The 17,229-nt window shown below is 43.1% G+C and overlaps 1 protein-coding gene across 1 annotated transcript in view; it reads left to right on the top strand.

Annotated features, from left to right (window-relative positions):
* Positions 1 to 16,844, top strand: part of SAMM50 (SAMM50 sorting and assembly machinery component) — a 44,773-nt gene extending 27,929 nt beyond the window's left edge. Inside the window, exons 7-15 of the mRNA XM_077469388.1 lie at positions 2,779 to 2,866; positions 6,844 to 6,972; positions 10,134 to 10,205; positions 11,607 to 11,693; positions 14,185 to 14,255; positions 14,344 to 14,411; positions 14,542 to 14,688; positions 15,879 to 16,020; positions 16,639 to 16,844. Of these exons, the coding sequence (XP_077325514.1) occupies positions 2,779 to 2,866; positions 6,844 to 6,972; positions 10,134 to 10,205; positions 11,607 to 11,693; positions 14,185 to 14,255; positions 14,344 to 14,411; positions 14,542 to 14,688; positions 15,879 to 16,020; positions 16,639 to 16,684 (850 nt within the window). The 3' untranslated portion in view covers positions 16,685 to 16,844. The remainder of the gene's footprint in view (positions 1 to 2,778; positions 2,867 to 6,843; positions 6,973 to 10,133; positions 10,206 to 11,606; positions 11,694 to 14,184; positions 14,256 to 14,343; positions 14,412 to 14,541; positions 14,689 to 15,878; positions 16,021 to 16,638) is intronic.
* The last annotated feature ends 385 nt before the right edge of the window (positions 16,845 to 17,229 follow it).

Below are 17,229 nucleotides of genomic sequence, written 5' to 3'. Positions count from 1 at the left end.
CAGACTAAAGGGCTGTCCTGTCAGGGTTCAGTCCAACAACGCCACAGCTGTGGCTTACATCAATCACCAGGGGGGCATGAAGAGTCGTGCAGCCCAGAGAGAGGTGAATCACGTTTTGTCTTAGGCAAGGAACGTTGTGTTCTGCCCATCGGCAGTGTTCATTCCTGGGATAGAGAATTGGCAGGCAGACTACTTGAGCCACCAACAACTGTGTCCAGGAGAGGGGTCTCTTCACCCCGACATCTTTCTTGCAATATGTCAGAGATGGGGTACTCCAGACGTGGACCTGTGCATCCAGATTCAACAACAAAGTCGACAACTTTGCATCAAGGACAAGGGATCCATTAGCTTGCGGAACAGATGCATTAGTCTTCCCATGGGATCAGTTTTCTCTGATCTATGCATTTCCTCCAGTTCTGCTACTTCCGCGTCTTCTTCACAGGATCAGAGGGAGGCGATTCTCGTGGCCCAGAAGGCCGTGGTTCGCCGAGATCATAAGGATGGCAGTAGGAGTTCCCTGGACTCTACCATTACGGCCGGATCTTCTTTCGCAGGGTCCGGTATTCCATCCTACCTTACAGACACAAAATTTGACAGTCTGGCTATTGAGACCCACATCCTAAGGGGTTGTGGGTTATCTCCTTCAGTCATATCTACCTTTTTATTAATGCCAGGAAGCCAGCTTCCAGGATCATCTACTATAGAGTCTGGAGGCATATGTTGCCTGGTGCGGTTCCAGGGGTTGGCACCCCAGGAAATGTTGTTATAGGGAATTCCTACAGATGGGATTAGAGATGAATCTGGCCTTGAATACCATCAAGGGCCAGATCTCGGCCTTGTCAGTGTTCTTTCAGCGTCCTTTAGCCTCCTCCCCTCTTCCCTCCTCCCTCCTCCTTTTACATAGACAGACAGCCTTTTGAACCTTTACGGAAGATTCCCTTGGTTCTGTTGACCAGAAAGATAGTATTTCTGGTTGCCATTTCTTCTGCCAGAAGAGTTTCTGAACTAGCGGCGCTTTCTTGTAGGGAGCCATAACTGATTATGGATAAGGTGGTTTTATGCCCTCATCCTGAATTCCTGCCAAAGGTAGTGACAGGGTTTCACTTAAACCAAGATATTGTTCTTCCTTCATTCTTCTCAGAGCCTCAATCTAGGGAAGAGAGGTTGCTACGTTCCCTGAATGTAGTAAGGGCGGTCAGAGTGTATTTAAGGGCGACTGCTCAGGTTCATAAGACAGATATTTTGTTTATTCTGCCAGATGGTCCAAAGAGGACAGGCAGCATCTAGATCCACTATTGCCAAGTGGATTCGCCAAGTGGATTCGTCAAGTTATTGTGCAAGCTTATGGTTTAAAGAGGAATATTCCTCCTTTTCATATTAAGGCACACTCTACCAGGGCGATTAGTACCTCCTGGGCGGTGCATCATCAGGTCTCTGCGGCTCAGATCTGTAACATCGCGACATGGTCTTCAGTTCATACATTTACCAAATTTTATCAAATCGATGTTAAGGGTCAGGAGGATTCTGCCTTTGGGTGCTGCAGGCTGCAGTGTGAGTCCTTTGACTTTCTTTTTTGTTCTGTTCCCCCCCCCCCTTCAGTTGTCATTGCTATGGGACATCCCATGTAGTAAGTACTACGGCTTTGTGTCCCCTGATGTAAGAAAAGAAAATAGGATTTTTAAATCCTTTTCTTTGATGTGCATCAGGGGACACAGAGCTCCTTCTCCTTCTTCTCCCAGTAGTGGGAGGGGTTATATGGGGGGAAGTCCACGTGCCAGTGTCCAGCACCTGATATGCCGATATAACCCATATAGTAAGTACCACGGCTCTGTGTCCCCTGATGTACATCAAAGAAAAGGATTTTACAGGTAAGCTGTTTTAAAAATTCTTTTTTTTTTTTTTTTTTTATATCACCAGTTAGAGTAGTCTTGTGACTTCTATCGGTGTCTGGTTAACGCTTGTAGGAGGAATTTTCATTCTATTCTGACTGTCCTATAAGGCTGCAGGACCCCTGACCCTCTGTCTGGGCAGCTCTGGTTGGCCCTGTGCTGATCACATGCACCCTCCCAAGGAAAAAAAAAAAAACCCTCCTAGCAATACACCCCAAACTGAGCATGCACAGCTTGTCCCCTAGCCTCTGTTCCATCAGGAGGTGGATTGGGAAGTGTGGAAGAAGGGGAGGATCAGAGAAGACAGGATCAAACATCCTTTTTACAGGGATTAGGGATTAACCCCTTAGGTTCCACAGCGAGTACAGCAATAATTTTACTGTTGTGGGTTTATTAACACTTTAAGTTCAACTCCAGGTTGCCCCTCCCCTTTGACCACTCATCCTCTTCTATTAAGTCCTATGGTTCATCGGTTCAGTCACACAAGGTCACAGGTCACATTTTTCCTTCATCAGTGGACTGGTTATGGAACAGTTCAGAGACCAGCACCATCCAGTCCAGGGTGGCTTGATGTCAAATCCCTAGAGGGTGGGGCCTTGGTGCCCTGGGCTCACAGGAAGTGGGTTGAATGATGCTGGATGTCATTGAACCTAGAGGAAGACTGGCATTGGACTGCAGAGCAGTGAGTCTTTGCAGAACAGCATTAGCAGTATTTTCTTGATTGGTTGTTCTGGGTTATTGACATTTTTTGCTCATTTTTGTTGCATTGGATTGATAATGTGTAATAAAGGTCTTACATTTTTGTTTATTTTTTTTTATTTAGAATACATCTAGAAATCTAAAGCATAGCTTGCAGGACCAATTTGATTTTATCTTTCTTCTTGTACAGTTTCTGCCTCAACTTATATAAGGTAACCGGACAGTTTCCATGGAGTTCCCTGCGAGAGACAGATCGCGGCGTATCTACAGAGTTTAATGTATGGAAATTTTGAATATCTATTTATTTATTTTGGCTAATTTCCCAACTACAGAAGTGAAAGACACACAGTTTATGGTGCGCAATATATGTAGATAAGCTGATTTGTTACAGGATGACAATTCAAATTTTTCACAGGCACATCCTTATTGTGATATTTATTTATTTTTTGACTTCATAAGATTAGAATATGGTTTGCAAATCAAAATTGCACTATCCTTTGCAAAGTAAGTAAACCTATTCATACTTTACAAATGGACAGAATGAATTGCTTGGGGCATAGCAGTTTTTGACGAACCCCTTCGCTTATTTCTGGCCTCTATAACAATGTTTGGCTATTCCAAAGAAAGTTGCAGCAATTCTGAAGAAAAAAAGTGTCTTAGAAAGCCGATCAATAGGATCAGAATTGAAAAGATTGATGGGTTCACCTTCCACCTAGGAATAAAACTAAGGTCTTGTCTCCTCCACAGAAAGTAAATTCCTCTGATTCCATAGAACGGATTGGGCTTGTCTTCACTGGCTGTGTTGTCAGACCTTTACAGTGTTGGCAATATTAATAGACTGTGCACAATACATTATTTTAATTGGAATTGTTTCTGCCAATAAGCTCTATCTTGTTGGGGAAAAAATCCTGCTTGCTGCATTTTGGGTGTGCTGCCCTGCAGGGCGCCAATCAAGTAATTGGAATAGAATGATTACAAAATGCAGCACAAGTATAAACACATAGCAAAGTGTGTTTATATACGTTTGTGGTATGAACAAGTCCTCCAGCCTTTCCTTCAGTCTTCCACATTTTGTATAGGATCCTTTCCTGTACTAAATCTGCTTACTCCTGACTTCAGTGCACACTGTGAGCTTCTCACAATGTGCATTAGAGGCTGCAGCAAGTTGGTGCACGCCCCATTTTCTGGCTGGAGGGCGTCCAGTATCATTTTAATGCTTTCCTAGCCTGCCTCTTCTTTTTTTTCCTTGGATTTTGGTTATTCATCATGGAGGTGCAGCATTACATGTGGGCATTACCTATGGGCCACTCCTCCACACTGACATTCACTCAACAAGGCATTTTGATATTTGTATAACTCCCCCCAAGAGCCAGCTCACTGCTTGAGTGAGTGCTGTGGAGAGCGGTACTGAAGCAGGGTGCCGTGATGTTTTCAGGAAGCTGTGTGCAGCACTCTGCTTGCCCTTGCAACCAGCCATAATCTGCCTGAACTGCATTTTTATTCAAAAATGTATTTGGAATGTTGTTGACTGGGTGGAAGGGGTTGCTAAGGAAAGCAACATATAGGCAGATTGAATTGCAGCTTTAACATTGGTCTGGATTCAAAAAGTTAAGGTTTGCTATCCTAGGCAACATCAGAAACAAAATACTTCTTGTTTCATGGCACCCCTGTGCCCTGGACCTCCATAGCCGTGTATTGGCAGTATGAGATCATGTAACGCACTGTGCCTGTGACTTCTAGTAAGATGAGATTTGGAGTAAGATTTTGTGATGTCATTATTGTGCCACTCATTGTACCCTTTGCTGAAGGGCAAGGTGTATCTGAGCACCAAGGATGATCTCAGGGGTGTTTGGGCATGAATCTGAACCTCTCTGAGCTATCCTGGCAGGTAGCTGACAAAACTGGCGACCAAGTATAGACAGCATAGGCATTCCCTGCCCCAAAGCCAGACATATGTATACCCTTCATATACATGAGGCTGCGGGGTTAGGATACCTCCGCCACCTATGATTGGCTTTCAAAAATTCCTGTTGGGATAGCACAAGCCGGTTTGAACTCTTATCTGAACTTATCTGAGCTGAACCTTACGGAGGACTTGCAGACAAGCATCACCCTGTATCTGCTTAATTTATTTCCTGTGAGTCTGTACATTCTGTAACTCTACTACTGCAGTCAGATTATGACTCCTCATGAGTCATGAGAGAGCTCTGATATGAGAAAGCAAAGCCTCATACTCAGGACACCTCCACACAAAACCATGGTGCAAACACTGCACGGAAGTCACTAATGGGGAAAGACTGCAGGCAATACAAATGACTGGTCCTTAGCCTGTTGTGTGACTTTTTTGGCACAGAATTCACTGTTCAGGGCATAATTATTGTAGTCTGTCTGTTTCCAAAATTTAGGAACCTGTCTTCTGTTGGTGCTTATGAAGAGGGAATGTTCAATTCTCCTAAAAAGTCCTTTAATCTGAGTGCAGTAAAAGGAAGATTGTGGGTTTTTTGGAATGATGGGGCAGTTATTAATTTACAGAGAAATATGTCTGTTCATGCGGACTTATGGGTCTGTGGGAAAAAAAACTAGCCCTGTACGTGGTATTATGGAGTGGTGGGTGTCTGGTTTGGAGGCATCAGGAACACCGCTTCAATGTAAACTGAGTTGTCCAGAGAATTTGGTAACATGGCGCAAAGCGGCAATCAACTTTTACTTAAAGTGATATTAAAGTCGTTTAGTTATTTAAAAAAAAAAAAAAAAAAAAAATCTTATACTTACTTGCAATGGTTTTGCACAGAGCGGCCCAGATCCTCCTCTTTTCAGGTCCCTTTGCCAGTGCTTCTGGCCCCTCCCTCCTGCCGAGTGGCCCCACAGCAAATGGCTTGCTATGGGGGCACCTGAGCCAAGCTGCTGCTCAGTGTGTCCATTCAGGCATGGAGCAGCAGCGGGAGCCAATGGCGCTGCCAATCTGGAGGGAGATTCCCAGATAGCCAAGGCTCTCTTGCAACATTGCTGGATTAAGATGGGGCTCAGGTAAGTATGGGGGGGGGGGGGGCGCTGCTGCTGCACACAGGCTTTTTTTTTATCTTGCTGCATAGAATTTAAGATAAAATACGTTCTGCCTTTAGAACCACTTTAATCTTGGGTAAAAATTTCCTAAGCTGTTGAAGACAAATCCTCGTTGGGGAAGTGTTTTTAAGATGGTTCTTTAAGTAGGTGAATTACTGATTCCTATACATAACCCAAATATATGTTTTTCTGCCTGTTTTACCAGCTAAGACTGGCCATAGACTGTTTGAATCTTGCCCAGTTCAACAGTAACCAGCCAAGATTCAAATCGTGATCCATAGATAAACTTTGAGTACAACCAGCCTTTACATGCAATTATTGCTAGTAGCTGGTATAGACTCCTAGCAATAATCACTATGTTCTCCTGCTGGGGACGGGTTTCCCCGCCCCTCTGCCGGGTGAACACTATGGCTTGGCAGGAGGGATTTCCCCCATCAACATTGACCAGCCCATGGTTTTTCTAGAAGCAACAAGAATGCTTTATTGGACTGGACATCTGATCTGCATACTTATGCTGGATCAGGAGCTCATTAGGCAGTGAATCAAAAACAAAGATCTTTTCTTAAACTCATTGGTGGGGGATAATCTTTTGGCTTGTTTGCAAGTATGCACAGCATACTTGCAGATTATGGCATTTGCTTACCTCCTTCTGTGCTGTCATCCATCAATGACAGACTGGTTCAGGATCCTGTCACCACTGCATCTCCTGCCCAGCTTTCCCCACTGCCAATTCTTTAAGGCCACCGGCAATCCTCTTTGGCCATTTGGTTGCTCACCGATGGCATGCGTGCAGGAGCTGGGTTGTCTGTGGCACCCAACTCATTTCTCCGCATGCCGAGAATAGACCGAAGCTGTACATTGCATTGGGCATGCACAGTGCAGTGAAAGACATCTTCTCCTTCTTCTTCTTCTTTTTTTTTTTTTTTTTTTTTTTTTTGTTACTTCTGAAAAACTCTACCTTCTGGTAAGCATGGTTTGCTCCACTTTTAATGGGTCTTTAAAAACAAATAGTGCCATATTCAATGAATTATACAGTGTACATTTATTTATTTTAAGCCTTTCACCTGGGCTGGTCATATCGTGCCCCTGCAGAGCTCCATCTTGACTGATTCTCTTTAATTGGTTATGTTAAACCTTCATCTGTCATCATTTTGAGTGTCTGATGGTATTGTCTTGTTTTCTCTAATAACAGTTCCCAATCTGGAAGACCAGTCACACCTTGAAGTGGGAGGGCGTTTGGAGAGAACTTGGTTGCTTGGCCCGAACAGCATCATTTGCCATTCGAGAGGAGAGTGGACACTCGCTGAAATCTTCTCTAGCAGTAAGCCGCACTTTTCCTGAAAGTGATAGATCTGCTGTGTGCAACTTCAAGTTCTACTAGTGGACAGAATGCGTGTTCTAGGGTATTTCTGAACGGGGGAATTCATCCAAGCATCTCCTAAATGAGCAACTGCTCAGTGACTAATTTCCTGCTCCTATTTAGTTCTGTGGAAGAGAAGAGAGTAGATGAACTGATAAATTTCTGCAACGTTAAAGTACATCTAACCCCAAGAACAAAAGCGTAATATATTGCAGCTTACCAGCCCTCAGATGCATTTGTTTTTTTCAGGTTGGGTTTTTTTTTTTCTTTCTTTATTTTACCTGGCTTGGAGTGACATTGCTCCCTCTGTTAGAACAGAGAACGATTCTGTGAACTACAGAACATCCTTCTGTTCTAGAGATGAGAAGAGGTATTCCATGGTTCTAACTGATATCTTCCTGTATTCTCTGCCTCTGCTGATTGTTATCAGATCACAGGATTTCTGGCAGGATCAAATGGTATTTTGTTGACTTTGCTGAACAGATATACCAACACATTTTCAGAAGTATATTCGATAGACAAAATTGGAGCAAATAAGAGTAGTTCATTGTTGCGGTTTCCATATACTTTAACCTGCAGCATTGTAGGATTGAAGAAAACTGAGCAGTTGCTCTTCTAGGCTGGCAATACATTATACAATTTTCTTATTCAATAAATTTACCTTCAACTATGTAGTGCAAGGGCATGCCTGATTTGCCTACAATTTGAAAGTGTTTCGTTTTGACCTTCAATATTATATGGTTTTGGTAAAGCTAAAGAAAACTTTTTTAATGTATGGCCAGCCTGAGAATCTGGTCCATCCACCAAAAAATATTAATAATAGTAATAGTAGATTTCCAGATTACAAAAGTCCTTCTATAAGTGCGTGAACAAATCTCCAGTGTCCAAATCACTTTTTACAAGTAACTCCTTCACCACACCATCCGTGCTTGTGATCCCCCCCCTTCGCGAAAACACTCACCGACTGATAAGCCTTACACTCTCGTGTCAGGCCAAAAGAGCTTTCAAAAACCTCCCAAGAGGTGGTTCAGACACCAGCACATCCGATTGGATATTCTCCACTTGAGCACTTCAATGTGTATATATATATATATATATATATATATATATATATATATATATATATATATATACCTCAAAGAGGGAGCCCCCAATAGTGTAATACTGCAATCACTTTTTAATGTTAAAAATCTCACTCTTTATGCACTCACATGAACACAAAACGGTTAAATCACTTCAAAAGGGTAAAAAGACTCGCTTCACATTTCCACTTCACAACGCTACTCTGAATACGTCGGGCATTGGTGGTCACAGCGGACTTATTAAGTAAGGTGCTGGATCGCTTTCTCTCACCCCTCCTCGTGCGTCCCGCCTGGTCCCACACAGCAGGTCCGTTCGAAAAGGGCGCCTTTAAGCTTAATGATTCAGTCCTCTCAGTCCAAGACCTCCTTCCCAGCTCAGTGTTCACCAGATAGCCACGCCCCCGACTTGTTTCGTCATATCAGACTTAATCATGGGCTATCTGGTGAACACTGAGCTGACATACACGGAGCTGGGAAGGAGGTCTTGGACTGAGAGGACTGAATCATTAAGCTTAAAGGCGCCCTTTTCGAACGGACCTGCTGTGTGCGACCAGGCGGGATGCACGAGGAGGGGTGAGAGAAAGCGATCCAGCACCTTACTTAATAAGTCCGCTGTGACCACCAATGCCCCGACGTATTCAGAGTAGCGTTGTGAAGTGGAAATGTGAAGCGAGTCTTTTTACCCTTTTGAAGTGATTTAACCGTTTTGTGTTCATGTGAGTGCATAAAGAGTGAGATTTTTAACATTAAAAAGTGATTGCAGTATTACACTATTGGGGGCTCCCTCTTTGATTTCTCTTTGAGGTATGTATATATATATGCATTGAAGTGCTCAAGTGGAGAATATCCAATCGGATGTGCTGGTGTCTGAACCATCTCTTGGGAGGTTTTTGAAAGCTCTTTTGGCCTGACACGAGAGTGTAAGGCTTATCAGTCGGTGAGTGTTTTTCACGAAGGGGGGATCACAAGCACGGATGGTGTGGTGAAGGAGTTGCTTGTAAAAAGTGATTTGGACACTGGAGATTTGTTCACGCACTTATAGAAGGACTTTTGTAATCTGGAAATCTACTATTACTATTATCAATATTTTTTGGTGGATGGACTATATTCGCATTTTTTATTTATATCAGTCACTGTGTGTATAATTTAGATGCAAATTTAAGTATTCACTTAGTGATAGTGATCTGTGTAATTTATGTGTTTTTTTGTTTGTAATCTATAGCACATTTTGATCCAGATAGGATCACTTAGGAGGTGAGGTAGTGTTTACTGAAAGGCAACACTGGTAATAGCGCTATGTGCAACCAATTAGTTGATTGAAGTTTCAGAATTAGTTTGTATGCACCTATATATATGATATTCTCTTGGTAAGTGGCAGCTAAGGTGTAGAATTTAGGTAATTTGAGCGCTGTGATGATACACTAGGTAAAGGGATTGTGATTTGTGCATCTTTAGAAATATACAGCCTGAGAATCTACTGATTTAAAGCTGAACTTTGGAAACCCAGCTATTACCTGGTAAAAGTAGAAATGCCATCACAGTGCTATATATCTGGCTTGTGCAGAGAGCAGGGCTATGGGAGGGCCTCAGTGGGCTCCACCCACTACAGGCTGCCTGCAGAACACTACAGTAGGGTCACTCTAAGACCAATCCCCCTGCACAAGGAGAGGGCAGCAGTGATCGGTCTTTATTACAGGAAGCTCCTACGTAAGGGGAACGTTTCACTCTGGATTACTGCACGTATCTAGAAAAAGATCACAAAGCACACCAAGATTCAAGGAAGAATACACATGCCTCTCATATTTAAACAGTATTTGTTTATCCCAGAGTTCAGCTTTTAAAAGTATTGTTTTACATTGGAGGAGATATACTGTATCTTATGACATTTTAGTAGTGCAATTTAGCTACTCAAAATTTCACCTGTAGCACTAATCGAAATAGTTTCTGATGTTTCATAGTTGGTTGCATACCGGTGAGAATGATGTACTTTGCTGTGAACTATATTTTTAATAATGTTTAACATGTAATGCTTCATTTCAGCATACAATGGTGATTGATAGCCGCAACTCTACAATCCTGCCTAAAAAAGGTGCCTTACTGAAGATCAATCAGGTAATCTCTGTAAATCAGTAAAGTGTAGAAGTAACTGACAGGCTGGCTAAAGACAGATATCTCCCCAAGAACCCTGTGGGGTGGACTTTGCTATACTGTGCACCTGACTATCACATTGATAAAGGCTTGTTGGACATCTTGTCTCAAACCCATGTGCATTAATATAGAGCAGTTGCCCCCTTTGTTACTATTATGGCCTCACTCTTCTGGTGTGTCTGTGGGAGTTTGTGCCCAATTTTGAGGTTGGATGAGTAGACCTTGCTAATAATTGACATTCCAGTTTAGTTCCTCCAACTATAACTGATCAATCCACAGGGAAAGTCCCTTCCCCAAATGGTTATCACAAGGTTGGAAGTGCACAATTGATTAAAATGTCTTGTATGATTTAACATTAGAAGTACCCTTTGCTGCAAACGCCTAAACTTGACAGTTTGGAGGAGTGTCTATATACTTTTGGCCATATAGTAAAGGTGTGGTGGTCCAGTGTCCACAAACCTTTGACCTTATAGTGCATGCCTGTACCCAAGTACTGTGCCCTCTGCAATCCTGACTTGACCCTAAGGCAGTGGTCATTAACCCTGTCATCGGGGCCCACTAACAGGCCAGGTTTTCAAGATAACTGAAATATATTGCAGGTGATATCATTTTCTGCTCAGTGATTGCAGTATTCTAGTCTGCATCTCCCCAAGGTAATGCATAAAACCTGGCCTGTTAGTGGGCCCTGAGGACAGAGTTGATGACCACTGCCCTAAGGCCCCTTCCACGCAGGGCAGGCTCTGTTGCTGTCTGCCTGCTCAGTGAGCATCTGTCTGCTGATCCCCACTGAGCATGCAGATGGCTGGTGCGTGTCCTATCCGCTTATGCAGAGTGGAAACAAACACAGCCTGCTCTCCTCTATGACTGCCTGCCATCCGATCCGCCAGACAGAAGGGGAGGTCCCCATCCATCTATTTTTAGAAGATCAGATGTCGGCAGGTGTAAACGGGCACATGTCTGTTTACACCTGCCACTCCATAGAGGAGACTGGAAGGTCCACCTGAAAAACTGACAGGGGGACCCCATCGGTCCACTAGTATGAAAGGGGCCTAAGAGGCATGTGCAGTTCCTTGAATTTCTCTTGGAGGAGAACGGTATTGCTTGCTCTCTCTCCCCTCTCCTCCAGGTTAAGGAAACCCACCAAAAACTAAGAAGGACATAAACACACAGACATTATTCCCAGTGAGCCTAGAACCCAGGTGCTACGGTGTAAGATTGTTGACCCCAGCTGCTCCCAATTAAAATAAATGTGTTCATTACACATATGCTAAAGGTGTACAAAATTGTTTACTTTTGACTGATGGCTTTGTATTGCTCTTCTGAGATGTCTGTATTCCCAGTCATCCTGATGTTTGTGTCTCACAGGAGCTAGCCGGGTACACAGGAGGAGATGTCAGCTTCTTAAAGGAAGACTTTGAACTGCAGCTGAACAAACGGCTCTCGTGGGACTCTGTAAGTTCACTTTATAGATCAATAAAAACCCTCGATAAAAATCGGATCCAAAATACAAGGGGTTTATTTGTCATGCAGGACCATGAAGATCACTCATTTGGCCCCAGGGCCAGCTGTGTATTTAGAACTAGTATTAGGTATTCAATTTACATACAGTGGTCTCAGGTTTGTTAACCTAATACAAGATATGGAAATTATTGCTTCAGTACAATAGGTCTTGCAAGCAATAATACAATATCTTACATAGTTGGGTAGTCAGGTAGAAAAGACACAAGTCCATCTAGATCAACCGATTAAAAACAAAAAAACATACAATCCTATATGCACAATCCTATACCAACAGTTGATTCAGAGGAAGGCGAAAAAAAACAGCAAAGCATGATCCAATTTGCTACAGCAGGTGAAAAAAATTCCTTCCTGATCCCCCGAGAGGCAATCAGATTTTCCCTGGATCAACTTTACCTATAAATGTCAGTACCCAGTTATATTGTGTACATTTTGGAAAGAATCCAGGCCTTTTTTAAAGCAATCTGCTGAGCTGGCCAGAACCACCTCTGGAGGGAGTCTATTCCACATTTTCACAGCTCTTACTGTGAAGAAACCTTTCTGTATTTGGAGAGGAAATAGTTTTTCTTCTAGAGGTAAAGAGTGCCCTCCTGTGATGATCGTAAAGTGAATAACTCCACCCCAAGTTCAGGATATGGACCACTTATGTATTTGTACATGGTGATCATATCCCCCTTAATCTCCTCTTTAGAGCAACTGAATTTATTCTCTCTTATCTTTCCTCATAGCTGACTTCCTCCATTCCTCTTATCAGTTTGGTTGCCCTTCTCTGCGCCTTCTCCAGTTCCCTGATTTTATCCTTTTTGAGAACTAGTGCCCAAAACTCAACTGCATATTCCAGATGATGTCTTACTAATGATTTGTACAGGGGCAAGTTAATACCTCTCTCTGGAGTCCATACCTCTCTTAATACAAGAAAGGACTTTGCTTGCTTTGAAAACCGCAGCTTGGCATTCTATTATAAAGCTTATGATCTACCAAACCCCCAGATCCTTCTCCACTATGGATTCCCCCAGTTGTACTCCCCCCCCCCCCCCCCCCCCCTAGTCATCGTTGGGGTGAAAAGAGCAGTACTCAAAATCCAGTGGGGCAAAACAGAATGATAGGCATGATTCCGGCCCCATAATTGCTTCCAAAGCCCTACTTTATGTCACAGTAGTGTTTCAGACAAGTTGTTGCAAAAAAGACTTATGGGAAATTCCTTCATTATCAGTTCCTGATAAATTGTTCAGCTAAAACTAATTGGCATAGATTCCAAAACACTAGTTAAAGGTAAAGTTCTGAGTGGAAAGTGTTTTGTATTTAGAGTAATCCTTTCAACCAAGTAGCCAGTCTGCGTTGGAGTGTTTTTTGTCTCTTGTTTTCAACTGTATGAGCAACTTTGTGTTTTATTCAGTTAAATCGTACAAATCAATCCTCTCCTACTTCTGGAATCGATATTTTAATATTAACTGACTACAAACCCATCTGAATTTTCCAAGGTATTTTTTGTCCAGTGATTACCCAGCCTTGAGTGGCCTCAAGCATATAAACTAGGCCTTACTGAAAACTCTACCACCTCCTCATCTGAGAAGACTTTAGTGTGCTACTTATTGATCCAGTTAAGAGGCTCATTCTTTTAGTCCATGGGGTCTCAAACTCAAATTACCTGATGGACACAATTCAAGTTTTCATATCTCAAACTTCAAAAACAGCATTGGTGTCAGTGGATGCACAATTAACCCTCAGCACTGGTGTCAGCGGATGCATTATTAACCCCCAGCATTACCCCCTACACTCCACAAACAACCCCTGCATTCCACAAATAACCCCCCCCTCTTCACAAATTTTAACCCCAGTGTCACCCCACTAAGGATTTTGCTCAGCTTCGGTGTGATGGCTCACTTACCTCTCCTCCTTCTGCCAGTCAGCTGGTGGCCTGATCTTCTGCCTCCCAAGTCCTCTCCTCCTGTCAGGTCCTGGCTTCAACACAGGCCTAGTGGCAAGGCATACCGAGAACGCAACGATCTCCTGCCCTGAGGTGGGCAGCAGGACCCTGGATCCTGGGCCGGGCACAGCCTCTGAGGGAGCACGGCTCTGGTCTATCATCAGTGCCTAGATGGGCGGGATGAAGGGCGGATCCTCCCGTTCTGTTCCCTCTCTCTGCTCTCCTGTGCAGTCTGGGCTGCAGCAGCATAAGGGAGAGAGGACACAGGAGATGGGGAGAGGGAGAGCTCCCAGTCACTGCACGGTGCACCCCGTGCACCCACCCAGGGTTGGCCCTGCCTGTGGGCCATTTGTAACCAGTCCGCAGGTCGATACTTTGACACCCCTGCTTTAGTCCCTTATCACTATACCCTGTATAATTCTACTGTCATATTTTATTTCAGTAATACACTTTACATAAGTGAACCACAATTGTGTGTTTTTTTTTTTTTTTTAACAGGTCCTTTCTACTTCCCTGTGGGGGGGAATGTTGGTTCCATTAGGAGATAAACCATCCAGCATTGCAGATCGGTGAGTTCAACAGATAATACTCCTTGATTAGCCATAACAATTAAAAATGTTATTGATTTGATTTTTTTTTTCTTTTTGTGCTTAAAAGATTTTATTTGGGAGGACCAACAAGCGTGCGTGGATTTAGCATGTACAGTATTGGACCTCAGAGTGAAGGTAAGCACATTTTTAAAGGGGCAGTAAATATTAACTATGAGGGGGTGTCCCTTCAATAAGCTGTATGGCTTAACTTAACCTTGTTTGTTTTGTCTAATGATCGCATTTTATCAATTCACTGTCTTTACAGGTGACTACCTAGGTGGTGAAGCATACTGGGCTGGTGGTGTTCACCTTTACACCCCACTACCTTTCCGTCCCGGACGTGGTGGTTTTGGGGATCTTTTTAGGACCCACTTCTTCCTTAACGCTGGAAACCTCTGCAACCTGAATTATGGTATGTATATAGAATAGATCATTGGACAGTAGGTGGCATTGTGACCAAAACCGATTTGAGCTACATTTAGTTATTTGATTACATTAAAGAGTAACTGCACATTTTGTTTAAGAACCCCCCCCCCTCCCCCAATCTGTCCTTGATCAACAAGATATCACTTGCTAGATCACCTGGCTGCTTGTACTTGGAAGACATTGTTGAATTAGAGTTCAGTGAAAGGCTATAAAATTGATAAGAAGGGTGAAGGACCTCCACTGTGAAGATTAATTACATAGATTCACTCTGTTTACTCTGACGGTCAGGCGTTTGGAGGGTAATATGATGACAAAGTACAAATATAGCAAATGTGGCTTCAAAAGCTGTACTAATCTGTTAAGGGGCCCGAAGAGGACATGCAGCCATGGTTAGAAGTTGGAAGAAACGAGGTTTAACCTTGGATTACAGAAAGGGTTCTTCATTGTTAGGCTGACCATAGACGGAGCAAATTTCACCTATCAATACTGACAGTGCCTCCCACCCAGCTATGGTATGAGAGTGATTGCTTTATTGCTAGTGGCTATAATAGCCGCTTGCAATAATTGCATATATATTCAGCAGGCTGGTAGTACCCAAGTTGTTCAGTCGCTCAACATTGGTACATTCAGCTTATCCATACATGGTTTAAATCTCTGCCTGTTTCTGCTGAACCGGACAAGATTCCAACAGTCTATGGCCGGCTTTAGAATAGTAAAAATGTTGAACTCCCTCTCCTAGAAAATCAAGGCAAGAAGTATGTCACCAGCACACCAAGGATCTTCAGAATGGGTCCAAAGTTTTATTCAGAATCACATCATGGCTACAATGGCAACATTTCTGAGCCTTGCAGGACTCCTTCATCAAGCATTTAACACAAACTGTCACTATTGTAACCGTGATGTGATCCCTGAATAAAGCTTTGGGACCTCTCTGGAGATCCTTGGTGTGCTAGTGCCATACTTCTTGCCTTGAATGTCTTCAGTTTTCAGTTTGTCACTGCAGCACCCATTTACAACTAACTTCAGGAATGTGTGCACTGGGAATATTGTACTTGGACTCCCCTAGGCTGTGGTACAAGCTAAGAGTTTCAACAACTTTTAAAAAACTTTTAGATATCTTCCTCCAGAGGATGGCATCGTTCTAATGCATTGTGTGTTCTCATCCTCCATGCTCAGGTGAAGGTCCAAGAGCTCACATCCGCAGGCTGGCTGAGTGTATCCGCTGGTCTTATGGTGCAGGCATTGTGCTTCGGCTGGGAAACATTGCAAGACTGGAACTGAATTACTGCATCCCTATGGGTGTCCAAAACGGAGACAGGTCTGTGTTCACATGGTGTTGGATTAGGATATGGCTTCTGGTATTTGTTCTATATTGTTTTCTCTGAAAAATAGCTCAGTGAAATGCCAAGGATTATGCATTAAGGTGAAAAGACTTCTGGCAGTGACCGAACCTTTACGATCACTTTAAGCAAGCTGTGGGGCAGTCATCCTTCCCGTCCATTCACCTCTTACTCAATCGCTGGCTCAAGACAAGTATGCAGTTAGTAAAGGGGGCCTGGCCCAGGTCGGCAACTCACTAAGTAGTGAATGAAGCAAGGTTGACAATGACAGGCCCAGAGCCAAAGCTTAATTTTCCATAGAGATGGGGAAGGGTTGGAGCCTCTCAATGGTTTTTGCTTGCTCTGTTCTGGTGAGATTACCTCACTTCCTGTGAGCACAGGGGAACGGTCTGAGCCCCCGTCTTTTTTTATTTTTTTTTTATTTCGGATTCTGCGCATTCGTTAAATCCTTGAAATTTGGATAAATGAATGCACATATCTACTGCACATACAGTGTGTGTGTGTGTGTAATTATATATATATATATATATAAAATTATTATTATTATTATTATTTCCTTTTTAGTGTGGTAAATGTTTGCATTTTTTTTGCTTTAGGATATGTGATGGAGTCCAGTTTGGAGCCGGCATTCGCTTCCTTTAACTGTTGGCGGGATCTAATACAAAAGCACTTCAGATGGAAATATCTGCACTATTTAAAAAAACACCGTTCTGTTTTTCTTAAAATTCTTAAATTCTGTTTGTGTACAATGTTTTACCCACACGTTTATGCAGATAGCTGTACTAATAAAATAAAAAAGTGATTTTTTTTTTGTCTTGTCGTTTCTACATATAGTCTTGCTCAATTGTACAGCTCCTCTCCTATACTGAAATTGCTTACTCTGAATTCACTGCACACAGTGAGCTATTTTACAATGTGTATCAGAAGCTGCAGCAAGTCAGATAGCGGCCTGCCAGAGTTGTAGCTTGAAGCTTGTGGGCCCTGGTGCAAAAGTTGACCTGGGCCCCTGCCCACTACCACCCACCGGTTCCACTGTGCGTGCAGATACACCCACCACACACCAAGATACTCAAAGTGGCTTAAGAGTTTTGAGTCCCCAGAGTTCCTCCCTTACATCAAAGGACAGGGATCACCACTACAGAATCGGGAAACAGGGATCACATTTGGCAGGTTACTTGGCAGAGTTC

This window comes from Lithobates pipiens, unplaced genomic scaffold (genome assembly GCF_037356315.1).
Source record: "Lithobates pipiens isolate NorthernLeopardFrog02 unplaced genomic scaffold, aLitPip1_a1.2 Scaffold_8, whole genome shotgun sequence".
Taxonomy (NCBI): Eukaryota; Metazoa; Chordata; class Amphibia; order Anura; family Ranidae; genus Lithobates; species Lithobates pipiens.
Note: the sequence above shows the minus strand (reverse complement) of the source record. Positions and strands in the feature narration are given on the sequence as shown.